Below are 22,662 nucleotides of genomic sequence, written 5' to 3'. Positions count from 1 at the left end.
GGAACAGTTGTGTCTAAAATTGGAAAAATTAAACAAATGTATATTTTTGATTTATGTGCTTTTGTTGCAATTTATTTGAAATAAATATGTTTTGCTTATTTTTAATATATCCTTTTTCTAAGGTAGTGTGATAAAAAATAGACGGAGTAAAAAATAAAACCCCGTTTCATCTAATAAAGTGCCACGTTATTTATATACAGGGCTGGAAAATCCACATGGTCCATCTGACTTTACTTAAAAGCGACAAAGTAAAGTAAAGAAATCCGTGCGATAGACAAGGATGGCTATAGTGAAGACGTTTCATAATCTGAATAGTCACCGCCCGTTTCGGGTTAGAAGTGGTAGTGACTATTCAGATTATGAAACGTCTTCAATGTAACCATCCTTGTCTATCGCACGGATTTCTATGACTTACTTTATCGCCACCTGGAGAACCACCAATTGCTACAACGCCAAATGACATCGAAGACGAAATCCCTTCCGAAATCTGCAGTCATCACATACCATTAAAACCAAATAGATGTTGATGAAGCAGCAGCGTACACTCTTTGCACGAACACCCTATTTAAGAGTTTCCCATTGAAAAGTGTGTTACTATTAGATAATCATCATCTGTCTTGCGAATTTCGTAATACAGGGTAGGCCATCGCAAAACGTACCGCAAGGCGTTACAGGGTAGTAAAGAACTTTTCGGCAAAATCCAAAAACAGGTCAAATTTGTTTCTGTCCGCCAACTTGCATACAATGATACAGGTTGTCTTCAAACCGTTGTCGAACATTCTGGAGCACTTGCGGTGTTACTTCGCGACATACATTAATGATTCGTCCTCGCAGATCTTCCAAGGTATCAGGTGGAGTGCTGTAAACTTTGCTTTTAATGTGCCCCCAGAGAAAGAAATCTAAAGGATTTAAGTCGGGTGACCGAGGGGGCCACTCAATTGCACCTCTTCGTCCTATCCAGCGTCCTGGAAACGTCTCATTTAGGTAATTGCGCACATTGAGCGAGTAATGTGGAGGAGCTCCGTCTTGCTGGAAAATCAGTTCGTGTTCATTGTAAGCAGGGTCGTCCTCTATGATATTTGTTAGAGCTGGGTCGATGACATTTTGTAGTAAATCCAAGTACATATCGCCTGTCAAATTTCCAGGAAGGAAAAAAGGACCTACAATGGAATTTCCAAAAATACCTGCCCATACATTCAACTTCTGGGGGTGTTGGGAGTGTGTCTCATGGAAAATCCTTGGATTGGTATCAGCCCAGTAACGACAATTATGGCGATTCACTAAACCATTCAAGAAGAACGTACACTCGTCCGAAAAACACACATTAAAGAGGAAATTATCGTTTATCGCTCGTTCAGTCATTATTTCGCAAAATTGCAAACGACGATCAAAATCGTCTTCATTTAGCTCTTGCACTAGCCGAATCTTATAAGGATGGAATTTGTATTTTTTTAATATTCGTTGGACACTTGTACGACTCACTCCTGTCGCAGTAGCCAATTGCATTGTACTCAGCGTACTATCCATTGCCACTTGCCCCAATACCGCTATTTCCGTAGGTTCATTTAGTACCGGATTTTCAACCTGCCTCTTTTTGTTATGAACGGAGCCAGTTTCGCGAAATTTGGCCACCAATTCGCGAACAATTTTTCCAGACGCATGTTTCTCAGGATGCCGTTGGTTGAACAGTTCGGCGACCCGATTTCCGCATTCATTGTTTTTGAAAAAAAGCTCAATAATTTCTACTCTTTCTGGAATTGAGTACACCATAATTAATCAATTTAAAAGACTCGGCAGTATTGGTACTCTTCAACTACAAGTCACAAGACAGTTATCTAGCAACTTCTTGTGGCCTATCTAAATACGAAACAAAAAGCGGACAATTTTTTGCTCACCAAAATCAGGCTAAAGAATTCGCAAATCAGAAAAAAAAACAGCGAATTCTTTTGAAGGAATTTACCAAGCTAATACCGTAAGTTTTGAAGTAAAATTAAATCGATTTTCGCATTTCTCGTCAAAAATATTGTTCGTATTTTCAAAGCTGCATATTTTCTAAAATAATGGATCGATTTTCAAAAAGTAAGAATCGATGTATAGAGAATTAAAAGCCCTTTCTAATGACCCCCCACTTGACCCCCATTCCCATTTAAAAAAAATTGGGGGATGGCACCCCCACTTAGGGGGTTGAAGATTTTGCTATGCTTTTTGCGCCAAAAGTTGTCCCCCTCAGAAGAAAACTTTACCTGTTTTTGGATTTTGCCGAAAAGTTCATTACTACCCTGTAATGCCTTGCGGTACATTTTCGATGGGCTACCCTGTATATGGACCAATCTGCACGCTACACAAAATTAAATCTAACGCTATATGTAGAGAAAGAGATTATAAAAATATTTAAAAACATTGCCTAATTATGACAATTTACTTAAATTTAGAACTTGCAAACAGACTTTACAAACTTAAAATTAACTAGGTATTTCAAATTTATTAGTGACTGACCTTAAAACCGAAGAATAAATGCATTAGCATATAAATGAATATATGCTACATTAACGAAAAATTATTATTAGCTCTATATGGCTAGAAACGTTCAAAATTATACAGGATGTTTCTGAAATAAGTGCGTTCATTGAAAAGGGTTATAGAGGACACGAAAATCAGCAACTTTTATTAAACAACTGATGGCCTAAACCTTACGTTTTAATTTGAAAAAAATAAATTCACATAAAGGTTTAAACAAATTTAAAGCCATCCCTGGTGCGGCAGCCAGCTGTATCTTTGATATCGAAGTTACCGCGCGCCAGAGTACGAAAGCGCTGATGACGGTTTTGACGGTTTAAATTTAGTGCTCGAAAATGCTGAAATTTGTTCAAATCTTGTTTAAAGTAACATAAAAATGAAACGAATTATTTACCAATAGACGATATGCTCTACAAAAATTGTTCAAAATTGTTTCCATGTGCTAATAAACATGCTTCCAAACGACGGACAAAATTCTGTAACCAAAAACGCCACACCACACATTCACTGAAAACCGTTGCTGGAACCGAGATCTCTGTACAAAGTAAGGATTTGTATCACACCAATAGTGAATGTTATGACAATTTAGTATGCCATCTCTAATAAAACAACATTCATCCCTAAAAAGTACCTTGTAAAATCCGGATCCTGTGTAATAGGGGTATAATATTTGTAATACACGGTACTGTACACCCATTTTTCGGCAATGTCGCGAGTACTGCGCCTCGGATCTTTCTCAACGAGGCTTATGATTTTTTCTTCGCCGTCGAAAACATGTTGCGGCCTTCATATGTAAGGTGGACATTCCCGGTATCCCGTAACCTTTGAACAGGTTTTTCCACTGTTCTACTATTGGGATGCTGTCTGTTAGAGTAGTCGGTAACGGACCGCATACAAACAGCAAGTCTCATTTAAACTCTACTCACATTCTCCGTACATTAACACCATATTTTTAGTTTTTGATCAGAGAAGATTGTATATGCCGGCTAAGTAATACTGCAATACACAACTAAAGACCACAAGACATACTGACTACTGACCTATCATCAGATTTGCTTGATTGTGGAAGTCACTGGAACGTCAGCCAATTAAAGAAGCGCTTCACGCATGTAGCGAGTCGGAAGCATTCTGGCAGTGCACGTGCACAAGATGCACATTCAGTCGGTTTACATTCATGGTTAATTTTTTTAATTAATTTTCTCGAAAACAAAAGCATTTAGCCCATCAGTTGCTGAATGAAAGTTGCTTATTTTCATGTCCTCTATCACCCTTTTCAAGGAACGAAGTTATTTCAGAAACACCCTGTATAAATATGTGTACCGTTTGTCAAACGTGTAAATACGAAATTGAACCTCACAATCCCATTTGAGTATCACGAGAAAATATTATTTCAATGAATTAAGAGAATGTCCACCCTGTAATATTCATCTATCTGTATATTTGTGGACGTGTACAATGTAAAAAATGTGTGTTGGCAACTGACAGTGCTCGTGGATAGTGAGAGTTAACAGTGATGAAGCGAAGGGAAGGGAGTCGGTGGTTGTCTGGTTTTTGGAGACAGTGCATGCATCTAAATAACTGTGATTTTGAACGTTTTTTATCCTTGGAAACCATCAACAAGTTGCTGTGGTACAGTTAGTATCCTGTAGACATGTCTCTTCTCTAATTAACGACCATTATTCAGAGAGAGAAAACAATTTGTTATTAAATTTCAAAGGAACTCCGCACCCTGAGGTGCACCTAGCCACAGATGAAATAACGAAACCATATTTCTCCTCGTAACTTTCAAATGGATGAACTTACTGAAACAAACCAAGTAGATACTAACTGAAAGCCAAAGCCAAATTTAACTCGCATAAATTCATAGCAAGCTTCCGCAATTTTTTATTATGTTTTTCGAAACAAAAAATATACCTCATATAAAAAAAATGCTTTCTGTTATTAGCTTTCATACTATCTACTCTATTTTAAAGGAAATTCAAACAGATTCAAAAATGTTTCCTAAAAGAAAATCTTATTAAATGAAGTCAAACTATGTTAATTCTGATTAATTTCATACCAAAGCATGCTACATAATGAAACAATTCTAAGTAAACTGTAGAAACAAAAAGATTTTTTTGTAGTAACTGTTTTTTAGAGTGATCATGGATCAGCAAGAATACAAGGTAGTTCTTTAAATGATTACATCATTAAACAATTTTGCTGTCTGAGTTAGAATTACTCTTTTCGAACATATTGCACTAAAACTAAATAATGTAGGTCTGTAGAGTTGATAATTTGTAAAATTGTCAAAATTTTATACATTGAACCGTTTTTATTTCGAAAATGTTTATTACTTGTTGTTACAAACATTGTTGAATATCTATTTTCATTTTTTTTTAAGTGTTTGTTAAAAACGAGACTAAACTACTTAATACGTATTGAAAGGATCTTAGGAATAATCACACAAACGATTAATTTGTAATGATTTATTTAATTCACAAAACATGTGCTGTGTGTTCAATAACATTAAAAATACGTATTATTACAACCGTGAAATATGTAAGTAACAAATTTTCAAATACACTCTTTGAACGTCAGTGACGAAAAACAATCAAACAATCGTGGAATACATTTATAGGGAATTGAATTGTAAAGCAACAATGAAATAAGTGGTAGTGGAGCTCAGAAGAGAGAGCAAAGTGGACCTTCGTATTTCGAAGAAACCAGCAGCAGTCAGTGTTGGTCTCTTATTCTTGATTAGTTCCTTCAAGCTATCCAGCTCCTCTAGCTCTTTGGAACGCAGGGGTAATGTTTGTTCCAGCATGTAGCAGTTCATCAACAACTTGTCGGTCTCTCTTACAACTGAATCGCAGCAGAATACTACAGCCGTCAACCAGATCTGCAACAAAATCACACCTGTAGTCGTTGTAGATACTGTGAATGTAATTTTTTTTAGTCTACAGTTTCCATTTTGTTATTAACTGTTGGTTTGGATAACATTTATTATTAGTAAGTATACAAGTAGACAAGTAGTTAAAAATATGTTCTTATTGTTAAAACTGGGTACAATGAATACGTTAACAAGCAGAAGAAGCTTACCAATATTTCAAAGACGTAAAATATATGAAGATAGAGCGCCTTCAAATAAAATACCATTAGGGAGCATTGTTTTGTTAATTGTAACAGACAAGCAGGATAACAATAAATGAACAATATGGTCAATTAAATAAATAGGTAAAAGCTTGAGTAATATCGATAATTCTCTAAAACTGTGACACATTTTTCAAAGATTTTGTTCACAAAATATTACTCTAACAAAGCGAGCTTTGTTCAAAATCAAAGCAATCAAAATAAAACAAAATCAAATTTATATGTTATGCTTTGTACAGTCTCATCCAGACGTGTGTATTCCAAAATGTCACTACAATTGGCAATGATACCATGACTAGCGATTCAACATCAAGAAACATATCATTAGCTAAGTGAACTGAAATTTCAGAGTTAAAAATCAGGTCAAATCGTAACCAGATCAATCCTATGGTCGAGGAGGCCAGTAGAACACCTAGGAAGCTTGAATAACACTTGAACATTGTTGGATGCACCACTTTACGAGTATGTTGCTCAAAGTCGTACCATGGCGTTATGCCAAAGACAGACAAAAAATGGGTTAATCTTAAGATAAAGGAATGAAACATTGTGTCTCTATTAGAGTCATTTTACATGCTAGAAATAGTCTATAATACTGGTGCTGCCAGATTGATTAATTTCATTTAGCTGCCTCCATCTTGATGACTGAAAAGTGCAATTCAACTAATAAAAACCACTTAACAGGAAATTGGGTCGTCCACACTTTAATATACATTAGCTGTTTAGTTTAATGCATGTTAAAACCTTGATGTACTAACTTTTCGCACAAAAAAAAATGGAATAACCGAACGTTTCCATTAATAAAAACAGACGAGCATTAGTAAAATGAAGTAAAGTAGAATATTTTCGGATATATTTGTGTATAACTTGATCAAACTCATTCTGTATGTGACCCTTCGGTGATCGAGAGGATAATCCGCAGTGAAGTGACAAAGATAGGCAGGTACCTTTTGTGCGAAAATGTCGCTTTGATTTGGCAAATACAGTTATTCAATGAAGATAAAAGTTTTATCTTTGAATATATGACCGATTTATCTCTGCGCTCTTGCACAAAATAAATTTATTAAAACTAAATCCTTCTGAAAATACTCGTATACCAAGGCGACGTACCAAACAGTAACAAAGAAAGATGTTACTTTATTTTAAGAAAAATAATGTTTCTGTTAAAACCATGTGCCTTCGATTTTGTGACAACGGTATTTTGCTGTAGTTTAATATATCGACAGTTAAGTAATTGTCTTTATGGATAATGATCTCTTTATGCTACGTAAAATATATAACACCATGAATAATATTTTATCAGTAATTGCCTCTATTTTTAATTCTAATCCAAACTATCGGACTGAGCGATGTTCCAGTTACAGTATAGGGAATTTTCTTAATCGTATAAAATAGGATAATTTTCTTCGGTTCTTTCTAGTAAAACATATCAATAAATATTACGCGGGCATTTATTTAAACAAAACATTTAATTTATTCATATTGTAGCTAAAATCAGAGAATTTTGTTGATAGATTTATTTACTTTGTTATTTCAGAATATTTCTAGAATATGTTTTATTTCTTTCTTTCGTGTTCTTAGCTTAGATATTGTTATATACCGTTCTTGAAAATATATGGAAAAGAGAAACAATGAAAATATATAAATGGTCGCGCTAATGTGCAAGATTAAGTTTCAATTTTGTTATTGTGAAACGTCAAAGCTATCAAAATTGTATAAAATTGTGCTAAATGGAGAAAATTTGGTACGATAATATTTAATATCTGGTGATATGTTCTAATAGAATGAGCAAAACGCTATTTTTTAATAAGTTTATATTTAGACAAGGCGAAATCGGCGGCTTCGTATGAAAAAATTAGTTGATTCGATTTTTTTGCATAATTACCTCCGTGAGATGTCCCTGAATGAGGATCAAAATGTTACCGGCCGGTAACCTGGTCACAATTTTTTTAAACTAATTTTTTTTAATCAAATTGCAAAAATAACTTGTTTTTCTCCGGAAAAAGCTTTTCTAGGTATTTTGGGGTATTCTAAACAAAATCGTTCCTATGCACTATGCTACTAAAATCAATACAAAAACGGTCATTTTCAAGACTCAAAAACAATAACAAAAAATCAAGTTTTTGATGTTATTAAAGTTTAAAAGTAATCTTTAAACATACCTTGACAAAATACGGAGGAGTTATTTGGTATAATTACATTGCAATGCGTATTATTTTACTTATTAACAATATACATTTTGACTTGCGCGCCGCGCCGCTCGGCCACTCCACTGTGCGCCGACCCCGTCAGCGCCTCACTTTTTCATATATCTCGACATATATTTTAAAGTAAATAAAAAATAAAGAGTAAAATGTCTTAAACTTATAAATATATTTATTTAAGCATAAAATTTTCACATTCGTTTGCATTACAACCACATAAAGTAACACAAGTAACATTATTTTTTCTACAACTACATGCTTTAGTTTTACATGTTTTCAAACATTTACATCAATCGATCAGGTATTATTTAACATAAATATGGGTAATACTGCACCATTTTCATCTAGTTTGTAACCGAAATTTTCGATATTCAACGTCTGGTATTTAGAGTACCTATACTGAATTTTTCCAAATATACGTTTGCAATTATGCTCTTAATACGTGTAGTTTAGAGACATCAGAAGTACATTGAATATTTTCTAAGTTTATACCTATTCCATACGTTCGAGAAAAAATATTTCACCTAGCGGCGCGGGAATTTCATTGCGATATTCGCAAATTCAAAATTAGATATTATTCAAGTAAAGTAGATATATTATTATTGTTATTATTATTATTATTATTATTATTATTATTATTATTATTATTATTATTACTGTTTAGAAATTTATAATATCAATAAACAAAAAATAATTTTGATAAATAAAAATTCAGCATTGCTAAAATATATCAAAAAGTGAGGTGATGAGTATATACACGGGGTCGTTTTTTGAAATCTGTATATTAAAAAATCGCCGAGATAAGGACCCTAGTTACATTTTTTTTTGGTTTTATATTAATAACTTTTTTATTTTGCATCTTAAAAATCTGAAATTTACGCAGACGCGTGATAATATAATTACCTTTCGATCTTTTTTTGCCGATTTTCGACATCTTGACCTGGGCAGAAGATATTATACGCGTTCGTGTTTTCGACTTTATAATTTTACAATAGGCCGCCATTTTGAAATTGCGGGTCCGGATTGCGGATATTTGTTGAGCACCCCAACAATTATCTTTTCCTGTAGTTTCATCCAATTTCAGTCATATTCGTTCTTTTGATGTAATGCTGAAAATTTTACACATTTTTTTTCACTGCTAATTTTGCAAAGTAAGAAATATTTTGCGAGCTTTTGCAAAGGCCTATGATTGTAGCAAATTTCCTAAGGAACAAAATCGATAAGTATACCTCATTTCGATTAGAGGCTTATTTTCGGAGATATAAGCGAAAAAATTAAAAAAGAGCAATTATTTTTTTCTTTTGTTATATGATGCTCGACCTCTACAAATACACAAATTTAGGATTTTATTCTGTGTATTTTTTACTTACTGTTTGGTCCAATTCGCCCATATTATAACTGAACTTTCATTGTTTAGAATATCAGTGGAAAATAGATTAGCTAATTTTTTAAATTTTGTTATTAGCTTTGGTATGTTTTACTCTATTTTCAAGAAGTTAGATTAATTCAAACAAATTCAAAATTGTTTTCTAAAAAATCTTATCAAATGAAGTCAAACAATGTTAATATTGGTTAATTCCATGCAACAGTAGTAAATTGTGAAAATACAAAGATTTCTTTTTAGTGTTGTTTTTTACGTGATTAGACCTTGTCAAGGGTGATAATAGATCAAGAGATTTATTTGAATGATTTTACATTATTAATTGTTAAATAATATCCTATCCGGTACGTGTTTTTAAATTATTTATCTATTATTTTGAATAATTATTTTCTATTTTCTATTAGCCGTTTACTGGATATAGCTAGTATAATTTAATACTAGTTGAAGAATATAGCCCATGGAGTATCTAGTTGTTTCCCATAAAATCATCAGTCTGGCGGTTAAATATCTTTTGCATACTTAGATTTTCTTTAACTGCATTTCATAAAGTAATTTTTGAATTTGTTTGAATTATAGTCCACGGGCCCACGTACAAAGAAAAAAATGATTACCAGCAAGCTGTAACTTTGCGTGTAGCTTAAGTTTGACGAGTCTCCCAAGATTTGACTACGAGGAAAATTCAACAGTGGTAAATTTTCCCGTGATTTTCAAGAAAACATGTCAATCTGGCATAGACATGGAATGTTATGACCAGCACTTTTTTTTTAGTTTAAATGAAAGATATATTCTTTTTAAACCCCCCAAAAAATTTGTCCGACAAATATGTTGGGTATTTTAAGTTTGTCCCCCACCCCAAATATGTCGATTTGGTGACATTATGGTTGGTGACAACCAGCAAGCTGATTTTTCTGGGAGGGTTTGGTAATAAAATAAGATTTGAAATGAAAGTAGCTCATTGTCCGACAAAATTCTTGAGAAGTTTTTGCAGTCCGACGCCCCGAAGTTGTCGATTTAACGACAACATGGTTGGTGATAACCAGTAATCTGGCTTTGATTTTTTTCTGTAATAATTGAAATGTATAACACAATAATATACTTGTCCGCCAAAAAGATTGGAAAGTTTGCCTTAAAAATGGGAAAAATAACTATTTTTGTGGTACATAATGTTCATTCCGCTATAAAATAATAAATTTTTTAATCTTGTTAACAGGAGCAACAGAAATTCATAAATAATTATGGTTATAAAAAATTAATTTAATTAATCTCCATCAAAATGATTTCTTTGTTCAAAAAACTTATATGTACATTTTATTTTATAAACTATTGTAACTATTTTATAAAAAATCGTAAGTGTACAATGAATGCATAAATTTTTGCTTGTGTTTTTTTAAATTAAAATTTGCAGTCTTGTTTTGACAAACAGTTTACACATAGTTTTGTTCTTGTAAAAACAATTAAACCAATTTTGAACCAATTTTAAAAATATTATACATTTATCAACACGTTTATTATAAGATTGTCTTGTTGTAAAGTATAAATCCTTAATGCGAAATGACTTTGCAGCATTTAAAACTTGCTGACAAAGTTCTTAGCAGGTGTTTATAGTTTCTCCATAAACAACTGATTTCATGTAACCCCAAAAACGGATGTCTCGGCATTCCATCTCACATCTATGTACATACAGTTTAAATTAAGACGTAATTTTAGGTACGAATAATATTTAATGGACAGTAGCATACAAATTACAGAAATAAGAATACATATGTCAATTAGTTGATTTTCGTCGAAACTTAAGAAACTTCACCGCTAAATTAATAATAAGTATAGGTACTTCATTGTAATTCAATTTCAACAGCATTGGAAGTTTCAATGCCAAATATCTCGAAAACGGTGCGAGACAGCTAGTTTTATAAAGTATAGCTTTTTTGTGTACAAAAATTTGGAAAATAAGAATTTGATACCAAAGATGAGATACCTTTAAGTATTAAAAAGTTATGTCGTTTTTAACACATTCAATCTACTGCAGCTAGCGCCCTCTATGAACTTTAACCGAAATGTGAACACATTTCAATTCCTCTACTTGAAGAACTCCAAACCTCAAAATTTTGTGAGGATATTTGCATTTGTTAAGGAATAATTGAAAAAAAACTAAAATAATATTTTACATTTAACACCCTGTATCTCTTTAACTATCAATTTTTGGACTAAGGTAAGTTTGGCTAAATCGCAATATTTTTGCTTCGAGAATTTACCCATGAATTTTGACCTATTAGCTCGGGACCACCCTGTATACAATTTTTTTGTAATTGTATAAAAAAATAAATTTAAATTAGTCACATTTATTTTGAAATTTGGGAAATTTAAACAAAATTCTTTTTACTCATATATTTTGTTTTATTAAATATACATTTTTGTCGGACAAGCAAAAAAAAACAATAATTTGGTCGGACAATTAAATTCTCAGATTAATATTGCATTTTTTTAAATAATGACGCTTTTGTCCGACAGCTGGTTATCACCAACCATGTTGTCGTTAAATCGACATCTTCGGGGCGTCGGACTGCAAAAACTTCTCAATAATTTTGTCGGACAATAAGATACTTTCATTTCAAATCATATTACCAAACTCTCCCAGAAAAATCAGCTTGCTGGTTGTCACCAACCATAATGTCACCAAATCGACATATTTGGGGTGGGGGACAAACTTAAAATACCTAACATTTTTGTCGGACAAATTTTTTGGGGTGTTTAAAAAGAATATATCTTTCATTTAAACTAAAAAAAAGTGCTGGTCATAACATTCCATGTCTATGCCAGATTGACATGTTTTCCTGAAAATCACGGGAAAACTTACCACTGTTGAATTTTCCTCGTAGTCATATCTTGGGAGACTCGTCAAACTTAAGCTGCACGCAAAGTTACAGCTTGCCGGTAATCATTTTTTTCTTTGTACGTGGGCCCGTGGACTATTAGCTTAAAACCTTTAAAATAGGGTAAAAAGGAGCATTTTAAAACTAATTATTTTGCTTACCGTTAATATCAGCCAGTATCCACCATTAATAAATACTAGCTTCATAAACACATTGAGGTAATTATTGCCTATTACAAACGAAAAATATGCTAGACCATATACCATGGGATAGGATAAAAACGGCACCAGAATCCAACCAAACAATGTATTGAAACATTGCGTAACATCGTATATATTCAAAAATTCTTTCTTTACATTCTTGATACTGTTAAGAACACCATCGCTGAGGCTGGATATATGTTGAAATAAGCGATTTACTGATCGGTACCTTTGGTACACAGAGTAGTTAATTACGGAAATGGTATATCCGTTAAGGAAAAAAATGTAACGGTGAAGTGAAAGTTGAATAAAAAACATAGCATAGGTGTTCTTGGATAGCATTTCAAGTAAGCATAATGTCATCAACGATAGACTCCCTATAAAGAACGCTGTTTTGAAACCAAGTGATGTTGAGAAGTTTAATGACTTTTCTGCCTTAGGAAGACTGCGAAGTAGCTTTTGCCAGGAAGATGTATTCCATGATGATCCTAACACTGTGACGACAATTAGGGTTAAACCTTCAATTTCAATAATGACATCGAAAACCTGTGGCGTTAAAGAAAATCTCGGATATATTATTTCTGCTCGAACATAGAATAAGCCGACAGACAAAGTTAGTATTGCAAGAAGAAACATTACAGAATAAACTTTGAAAATTCTAGGATAAATGAGTACCTGGTTCTTGAAACTGTACCACGGCAGGACACCAAATATACACAGTACAACTGCTATTGGCTTGGGAAAAATAACAGAATAATTTCTAAATAACTTCATGTTTCTCACACTGAACATGTTTGTATCGAAGGCAGCACTTAAATGACATCTCTATTGGTATCGATTTCCAACAGTATTAAAATGTGTAATATACTAATTGAAAGTGGAGGTGTCAATATCCTGTCCATGTTTTTAAATTGATAGCTTTAAAAGTTATTAAAATATGTTTTCAAATTTCGCCGCATACTCAGCAAGGTCAACTTTAGTGCCTAATAAATCACGAACACAATATAAATTGATATAGATACAAATAATTAAACGACAAATATTGAAGATCTTACGAAAGAGCTCGGTAATACAAAAATCATTCAATCACTTTTTTCAAGAATGATCAATGCAGACGATTATCACTGTTCTAGTTGCTGAAAATATTCTTTGTGATTTAAGAAATAGAAAGTACGATGAAGAGCCTAACTAGTAGTATGTAATAAATCGTTAATACCGGTGTCGAGAAAATAGCAGGATATCTCCGCTGAAACAACATATTTCTCAGAAAGATATGAAGCAGTAAATACGGTGTCTGACTGCAGTCTAATCAATCGACAATTAAGTAATGTGTATCGTAATCATTAGCCTATTTAAAATAACTGCATAAAATATGTGTACGGCTGGTCCATTTTCGGTGGGATTTCAGGGTATCTCAGAAACTATTAAAGATATGATAAATCTGACGTTCTCGAGCTCGATTTTCATGGCAAACTTGACTTTCAAATCAGAAATTTGCTATCTTCATTTGTTTCTGAGTTACAGGGCGTTTCTCGTTTTATTGTGACACTTTTGAACTTGTCTGTATCTCAGCTATTAAATAAGGTAGAGTTAAAGTGAAAACTGCTCAAGACTAATTCTTTGGCGTAGAATTGAATGCAGGTATCAGATTTTTAGTAGGTCTTAAGATTCCGGACTTATGACCCAAAGTTACATTTTTTTAAATGAAAATCGTAGCTGATCATGACCTAATAAAATGGAGATTTTTTTTGCTTTTCAGCAATATATCACATGCTATAGTTATTTTTACAAACACAATAGATACGGGGTGTTTTATATATAAATCCAATCTTTTTTACATTTTAATATGGTTGGCTATGAAAATACATACAAAACTATAATTCTTACTTTTACAAAACTCATATCTACTGTAAAGTATGGCATTTATTTAAAATATATATTACAGATAAGAAAAGACAGAATTTTCAAATTTTTATTCCACTTCAACTCAAGTTACAATATTAAACGTAAATTAAATAGTAGTAAGTACCTACATCAATATTGCCGTCCCTCAACTGTCACATCTCGCGCATCTTCTGGCAACGCTTCGAGTAGCATTCATTAAATGTATATTTGAAATATTATTAAAATGAATTTTAAATATAATATGTTTTAGAAAACCCCAAAGGAAAAAGTCCAACGAACTCAAATCAGGTAACCTAGCAGGCCATCTGATCGGTCTGTTTGTTCCTATCCACCTTTCTCCTAAAATTTCGTTAGTATTATATTATCATACGATGTTGTTCATTTAAAATAAGCGTCATATTTTTACAACAGATATGAGTTTTGTAAAAGTAAGAGTTATAGTTTTATATGTATTTTCATAGCCCGCCATATTAAAAATGCAAAAAGTATATAATTTATATATAAAACACCCCGTATCTCCTGTGTTTGTAAAAATAACTATAGCATGTGATATATTGCTAAAAAGCAAAAAAAATCTATTTTTTTAGGCCATGGTCAACTACGATTTCCTTAAAAAAATATAACTTTGGGTCATAACTCCAGAATCTTAAGATCTACTAAAAATCTAATACCGCCATTCAATTCTATGCCATAGAATTAGTCTTGAGCAGTTTTCACTTTAACTCTAACTTATTTAACAGCTGAGATACCGACATGTTAAAAAATGTGACAATAACGGGAAACGCCCTGTAACTCACAAACAAATGAAGATAGCAAATTTCTGATTTGACAGTCGAGTTGGCCATGAAAATCGAGCTCGAGAACGTCGTGTCAGATTTATCATATCTTTAGTAGTTTCTGAAATACCCTGAATTCCCATCGAAAATGGACCAGCCTGTACATATAAAATCATTAACTATAGAATGACAGGTTCCAATTCTAATTTCTACTATATCTCCCAAAGTTTTCGCAATGCCATTTGAACATTATGAAAAATATTTATTACTGAAAGATCGAAATCACAAAACGATATTTTTACCACAGACAATGTAGCTTATTGCCACAGACTGCGTGTTAAATGCTGGAAATTGGCAACCCGAAAAGGATGCAGGCTTTTGTCAGCCGGCATCCAGCAATAAAATTTAGCGTGGTAACTCTTCTACTTGGCAGTTCTAGCGGTGACTTTGTTGTCAAATAATAACTGCCAAATAAATTGCATTCAATTATGTAATTAAAGAGATATGGAATTTATCTTTTGTTTGGAAATCACATTTGTGTTAAATGCTAAATAAAATAAATCGAGTTAGAATTAAAATTATGAATTTACCTAATTAATTATTTATTTTATATCACCTTGTATTGGAAGAATTCAAAAACTTGAATTTAATGTTTTTAGATTTGTGCGTCGACTTCCAATTTGGTACAATATTAACACCTATGTTTAAAAAAATTGCATTATACAGGATGTGTATTCTTAGATGGGTACTGCTCTCTTATTGTTGATTTCTTTAGATAAGTAAAATAATTATTGACACAAGTGTTGCTTATCATGGATGCCATTAGTAATGCATATTTGTGACACAAGATGTTAAAAAAAATGAACACAATATAAAATCCTGGAACCTCAAGGAGTAGTTGACTACGAAATTTATTTAAAAAAAAAACAACAAATCATCAAATCAATGATCCCTTACAGAGATAAGATAATGCGTTCGCTACTGCTGTTACAATTTTTAATTAACTTTTTCGACATACGGACTTTGGACCTTTTCCATTCAACCCAGAACGGACAATCAGAACCACGGGTATGAGGAGATTTTTTAAATTATTTTTTCGATTCAACGCACCGTTTCCGAGTTATAAGACCTCACACACCTCTTGTTTCCGAAATTTATTTTCGACATAACGGACATTGGACCTTTTGTATTCAACAGAACCAGGGGTGTGGGGAGACTTTTTCAATTATTCCGAGTTATAAACCTTTTTTATTCTATGATGTCACACACCGTTCGTCCCGATATTTTTATTTTTTTTTGACATGCGGACTTCGGACGTTTTCCACTCGATCAACAACCAGAACCATGGGGGATTTTTCGATATTTCGAGTCATTTCCGAGGGACAAGCAAATACTGTTTTTTTCTTTCATATATTGTGACACCCCGCTTTGCCTCACCCACCGAGTGCTCTACTCAGAAGAAAGGGGAGATTTGTTTATATTTCCAGCCATTTCCGAGTTACGAGCAAAAACCGTTTTATTTTTCTCATACGTTGTGACGTCATAGCTCGATGACGAAGGCTAAAAGGGCCACGCTCTACCCCCCTATCCCTCCCTAGGTGTCCTGAAGATGCTGGGGAAGCCCCAGAGACTCCTAAAGACAGCAGAGAGAGAGAGAAGCCCTCTATGGGGACAAAGTCACTCTATCTCTATTGCATACTATAACTCTATCTCTCTCGCACACAATCAGACAAAAATGACAGAATCGAACCTTCCTTTAAAAATACATGGGATTTATCATTATCAGAATAACTCATTTTAATTTAAAAAAATTAAAATGGGTTCTGATGACGAATAATAAACCATATTTAAACTGTATTATTCAAATAACAATAATGTACAAAAGTTCTTCAGGAATATCGGCAAATTTATTTCGGAGTACGAATCCCGTCAACAAACAATGTAAAATATATTATCAGAAATTTTAGGAGGCCCGAAAACAGCCCCGACCTCAGTCCTTAGACATACTTTTGTGGGGACACTTCAACAAAATATATTAATAAAGACCTCAAAATTTACAAGTATTGAAAGAAAAAATACAGCACGAAATGTTTGATAATTCTGAATTTGTTTTTAAAGGAATAAATAGTAAATTAAAGCATATTTTCAACTGTATCATCACAATTACTTGCATGTTGAAAATTTGTAAAAATTGTAGGTATTTTAATGTTATTTCGTTTTTAGGTATTCTGTTTGTTGTTGTAAAGGTTAGTTATAAAAATCGTTGTTTGTTATTTCAATAGGGATGAATTTTAATTTTTTTAATGATTTTTTTTACTTTAAGCATATATTTTATGCCAGCAAATTTTAATGTTAAATGAAATAAAGGAAAAGTCGTACATTTATATTTAAAGTTTTTCTCTATCTTTAATTATTCCGCGACGTACTAATACCTTGAATATTAAATAAATTTATCATATACATCAAATATTAAAAAAAATTATATTACAAGCTGTTTAAAATATCATTACGAATTTTGTTTATTTGGAAATATATTTTCTGCAGTATTTCAATACCAAAAAAATGAAAATTAATGAAATTATGATTAAATAACCTAACTGTGAGACCGCTGCAGAATATCATATGAAACTACATAGATATTCGTTGATTTTTTTCAATTTTTATCAATACCTGCATCATACATTTAAGTAAATACAGTAACGCAAAAAACAGGTATTGAAAAAAAGTGTACAAAATAAATCCGTAAGTACGCCTGGCAGCATTGCCAAAGTGTTGTTTATATGTTGCTACGATACGCGTAGGAATGCGGGCCGCTGCATTTGATTCTTCCTAAAATTCTGCTGGTGGTATACTCTATCGAGAATTCGGAAATTTAAAACTGCTGGCCTATTCCAGTAGCGGTCTGGGGCGATAGCTATTTTGCTTGTAGCTATTTTGTCTGTGTTTTTACTCATAACTTTCAAATAAACCGATTGGGACAAACCGGGTACTGATGAAAAGCCAAAGGCAAGCCGCATGAATTCATCGTGTACACGCTTTATAGCATCACGATTCACTCAGCTTTCTGCTATGCTTTTTAGAAATAGGATATGTCTTTGCTTCGTAAATTATTTAACAATAATTATTTTGCTTACCATTTGTATCACAAAGTATCCAACGTTCAGAAATTTGCTTCGTACTTATTAATTAATATTGTGTAAATCTCGAATTTCTTTCTTAAACTATTGATACGTTTGATATCAACTTTGAGACTGGCTTTAGATCTACGTTGATGTAAGTAGTTTACAGATCTGTATCTCTAGTGTATACCTAGAGTAGCCAACAGTGGCGGCTCGTGAAGGAGGACTCTGGGACTCCGCCCCCCCCCAGATATTTTGAAACTATAAACTTAAAATAATGTATTTATTTAAATCAATAAGAAATCTAAATAGCATGCATTCAATATCTCTTGGATGTTAGGTTGGTTGCATAAAGTGCATGTACTCCGTGAACGTAGCTCAGATTAATGCCATCTGCCATCTATGACCGTACCAAAGAGTTATGTCTGACCGCGCGCGCAATCCCCACTCCATCGCGGACCGTGATATCTGAGTCCATCGTGCAAGCACAAGGATATTTATAATACATAGGATTGCTCGATTGCACTTTCAAAAGTTATATAGAAATACTAATTTTACTATCTTGTCAAATATATGTTTAAAGTTAGGAATTATTATTTAAATGTGTAACTTATTCCATTGATATTTTTAAAAGAACTAAAAGCACATTAAATATTTTCTAAACTACTGTAATAAAAAAATGGTACGTAGTAGGTAAGTTTTCTATTAAATAAAAATAAAACAATACAAATTATTAAAACTAGTGTTGTAAAGAAGAGTATGCTCTTAATGTTTATTATGAAAATAATAATATATCCCGAACAAGTTTCATTCACAAAATAGTAACTAGAGTTTCATTACAAAAAGTGGTGATATTTGTAATCACTGGCGACTGATAACAGTTCAAGTAGGTATACGTCTAAAGGTGGCAATTTTTGAAAAATGATCGATGTATGACGTCAGTGAACGTCACATTGATGGGTTCGATACATTAAAAGAAAAACATCAATGTTTCGATATCTTTTCGCATAACACAAAATAATATAAGTAGGTAACTTATGGATTTGTGGTATGATGTATGGACACAACTTCTGACTTCTACTCTAAATATTTTTATATTATTTTATTCTATAGTATGTATTATAAATATCCTTGGTGCAAGCATACTTTTACATAGATTGGACAAATTGGCACGAATGGCACGTGGAGGGGATAGGCGACGATAGGCTCGCGAGCTTTGTTTTGGGACTCCATGAGGCAGTAACCCGTATCACTGAAGTGTGGTTATATGTGTTTTATTTTTGCTTTGGCGCTTTTTAAGACATTATATTTTATAAGTTTAAGTTTAAAATGAGGGTTTGTGAAGTAAAAAGTTTAGAAGAAAAAGTCGAATTGAAAAATAACGGACGTCCAACGCCAGTGTTGAATTTAGTTCAGGTGCAGAAAGAGTGCAAAAGTGGGCCGACTTTTNAAAGTCCAAACTGCATTACCAACCAACCCAAAATGACAGGGTTAGCATTCTCTGCGCCATCTTTTATTTTGGAAGCTAACTAACATGTGACGCCGCCATGGCAGTTTCATTATTCATATGTTAGATTTTATTCTACGTTAGTACTATATTTTCTATGGTAATAAACTGAAACGTGCAAGCGCTGAGTGCGTCAGCTGGACCGGCCGGAGAAGTAGGGGGGAGCGGCGCGCACTCGCTCTGAAAACTGATGACGTGCAGTCTAAATGGCTCGCGTTGCAAAATCTTTGATATCTCGGCTTCTGGACCACGTACAAAAATTGTTTTGTACTTAATCTGGGGTAGCTAAATACGAATATTATAGTCATTTTCGCATTAGAGGCAAAACAGTCCCGTTAGTTTTTATTTAACTTATATTTTTTTCACTTTTAGTATACTTTTCACGAAAATATGGAAGAAGAACAATAAAATGAATCAAAAGATAATCCGACAAAGTAAAGAAGAATTTCATTCGATAAATAATTTTAGTTTTCATTGTAATAATTTTATAGATATTTTATACATAATTTTATAATTATTAAATATTTTTGTAAATAAATTAAATTCTTTAAACTTATTTTACACCAAAATTAATTAATTATTGAAATGATGAAGTAGTTGTTAAAAAGCCAGCAACAAGTACAACGTCAGTATGATTAATGAAGNAAAACTGGAGTTTCTGACTTGAAACATTTAGAAATTAAAATTAAGAAACATGAAAATTCTCCTAAACACAAAAATAAGTAGGTGAGTTTTTTACTTTTAGGAAGAGTAAATAGTGCTTCTTGTTTAAATCGTGCTTATGCACAACAAATAAATAGTCATAACGAAACAGTTAAGAAAAATCTATTGCTTCTTTCAAAAATTATAAATATCTTAAAACTATGTGGTACATGTAACCTTCCTCTTCGTGAACATAATAAAAAAAGTGACTCGGTAAACAAAGGGGTATTTTTAGATTTGATAGACTATACTTAGTGCAAAAATTGATCCCGTTTTAGATAAACATCTTAGTGATGCCCATGTTTTTAAAGGAACTTCAAAAACTATACAGTATGAACTGTTACAGTAATCTACATAATTACATCCTAACTGGGTTGGTTGATCGATTATCCACTTCAGCCCCCACGTTGGAATTTTATTTCTCGCATTGTATCTAAGTAGCTACTTGATACACACACTGATAGTATTCATTTTGGGGTACTTGCAAAACACAATGACCTTCAAATTCCTTAAAATTTTTCGCCAGCGGCTCTTATGATGTACGTCCTCTTTTCAAAATGCGCCCCTCCTGTATTCAAACCCACGGGCCGCCACTGGTAGCCAATTATAATAATAATATGTAAATAGACACGAAAACAAATACATCGCTGAAACAAACACAAATTGAAGCCCTCCTCGTCTAGAATCTCACTTGAGAGGTGATACATTTCCAACGAAAAATACTGATTTAATGACTTGTCCGTCTTAGAAATAAGTTTCGCATCGATCAATTTATTAGATTCGTATCAAGCGGCACCCTAATTGGACATATAAAAATCATTTTAAAAAATCAATTATTTGTGCGCCTTTTGCCTTTTTCAAAAGTCCACATTTGTTTAGTCATAATTAGCACTTAGGATTATCTTAAATAATAAGTGTTTTCAATTATTAAATGAGAATTTATTAAAATCTTTTAAATTTACATCAATTACATTTGATGCACTTGTCGCTTCATAGAGTAATAGCTGACTGAACCGGGAACAAAAGAGCATTCATACTATCGGTACAAGTTCGATCTCGCTCATACAAAATTTCTTCGGAACTGATCGTGACTGGAATGTATACTGTAATAAAGACAGAGCGCAATTTTACTGCGATATACCATTAGATCTGTTACTTATAACGCACTTAAAAGTGCCACAAAAAAAATCCGAGGGTATTTCCAACCTGTTTTTTATAAGGAAATGGTGGTTGGAAAACTCCTCTCAAGAACGCATGCGGCTCCCAAAGCTGCTATCTCAATGGCAGCAGTGTTGGGCATTAATCAATTAAATTTTCAAACAATTTATTAATAATTGAATAAAAAAGTAATTGCGCTCAATTTAATTGCAATTAAAATTAATTGCAATGGAACTATTACTTGCAGGTTGTAATTAATTTATTTGGATTAATCTATATTAATTGTATCTTACAACTAAATCAATTGCAATTAACTTTTTCAATTGTTCTAGAAAACAATTAACACTAACAATTATCCTTCTTCGATACAAACAGACGCTTCAATTTAATGTAAACAGATATTTGTATAGAAACATTTGTATAAAAATGATTATTCATATTATAAAATATATCGAGTTTGGTAAATGAAATATACTGGATTAGAAAACCATTTCAATAGAAACAAATATAAATTATTGGAAAATTAAAATGTTACATAAAAAAACACATTAAGGGACAGTGGGTTATTCGCTATGGAATTTTGTTGGATATTTTTGCTATTTTAAATATTTTTTATGATTATATTTAATTAAAAAAAAGAACACTTACCACTGGCAAAAGTAGATATCCAATATTCACAAAGATCATAATTTTGGTCATTTCGTAGTAGGAATCACCCCACAGAAAACGGTCTCTTATTACAAAAACAAAGATATTCAGTAAGTCTCCCAAACAGTAAAAAAAGATAAAGAATAATGGCCATCCAATCGTTTCATTGAAATACTGAGCAAAACTGGTTGCATCCATGTAAATATTTTTAATTTGCTTGAGATGGTAAACGTCAACACCATGCGGTCGGATGTGAAACATCCTATTCACAGCTTTATATCTGTGTAATAAGAAGTTACTGATACTAAGGATTATGTATGCAATGAGGATGTAACAATAGCGATATACGAAAATTGATGTGTAATAAGATACAACGGTTTTGATTTCTGCAACATCACTGACAATTAACATTGTCAGTATTATGTTTGTCAAGAAATACCATGTACTGACATAGAAATTTGCGGAATTTGCGCCTAACCATACTTTTGCAAAACTAATCTTGCGAAATAGGTCTTGCCAGCCATAGATATTCCAAAATGACGATCC

The 22,662-nt window shown here is 32.6% G+C and overlaps 1 protein-coding gene across 1 annotated transcript in view; it reads right to left on the bottom strand.

Annotated features, from left to right (window-relative positions):
• Window positions 1–5,015: 5,015 nt before the first annotated feature.
• Window positions 5,016–22,662, bottom strand: part of LOC108906738 (equilibrative nucleoside transporter 3) — a 50,724-nt gene continuing 33,077 nt past the window's right edge. The window contains exon 7 of the mRNA XM_018710090.2: window positions 5,016–5,398. Coding sequence (XP_018565606.1) covers window positions 5,132–5,398 — 267 coding nt within the window. The 3' untranslated portion in view covers window positions 5,016–5,131. The remainder of the gene's footprint in view (window positions 5,399–22,662) is intronic.

Source organism: Anoplophora glabripennis, unplaced genomic scaffold (genome assembly GCF_000390285.2).
Source record: "Anoplophora glabripennis isolate ALB-LARVAE unplaced genomic scaffold, Agla_2.0 scaffold187, whole genome shotgun sequence".
NCBI lineage: Eukaryota > Metazoa > Arthropoda > Insecta > Coleoptera > Cerambycidae > Anoplophora > Anoplophora glabripennis.
The sequence above is the reverse complement of the archived record's forward strand: the minus strand, read 5'-3'. Positions and strand labels throughout refer to the sequence as shown.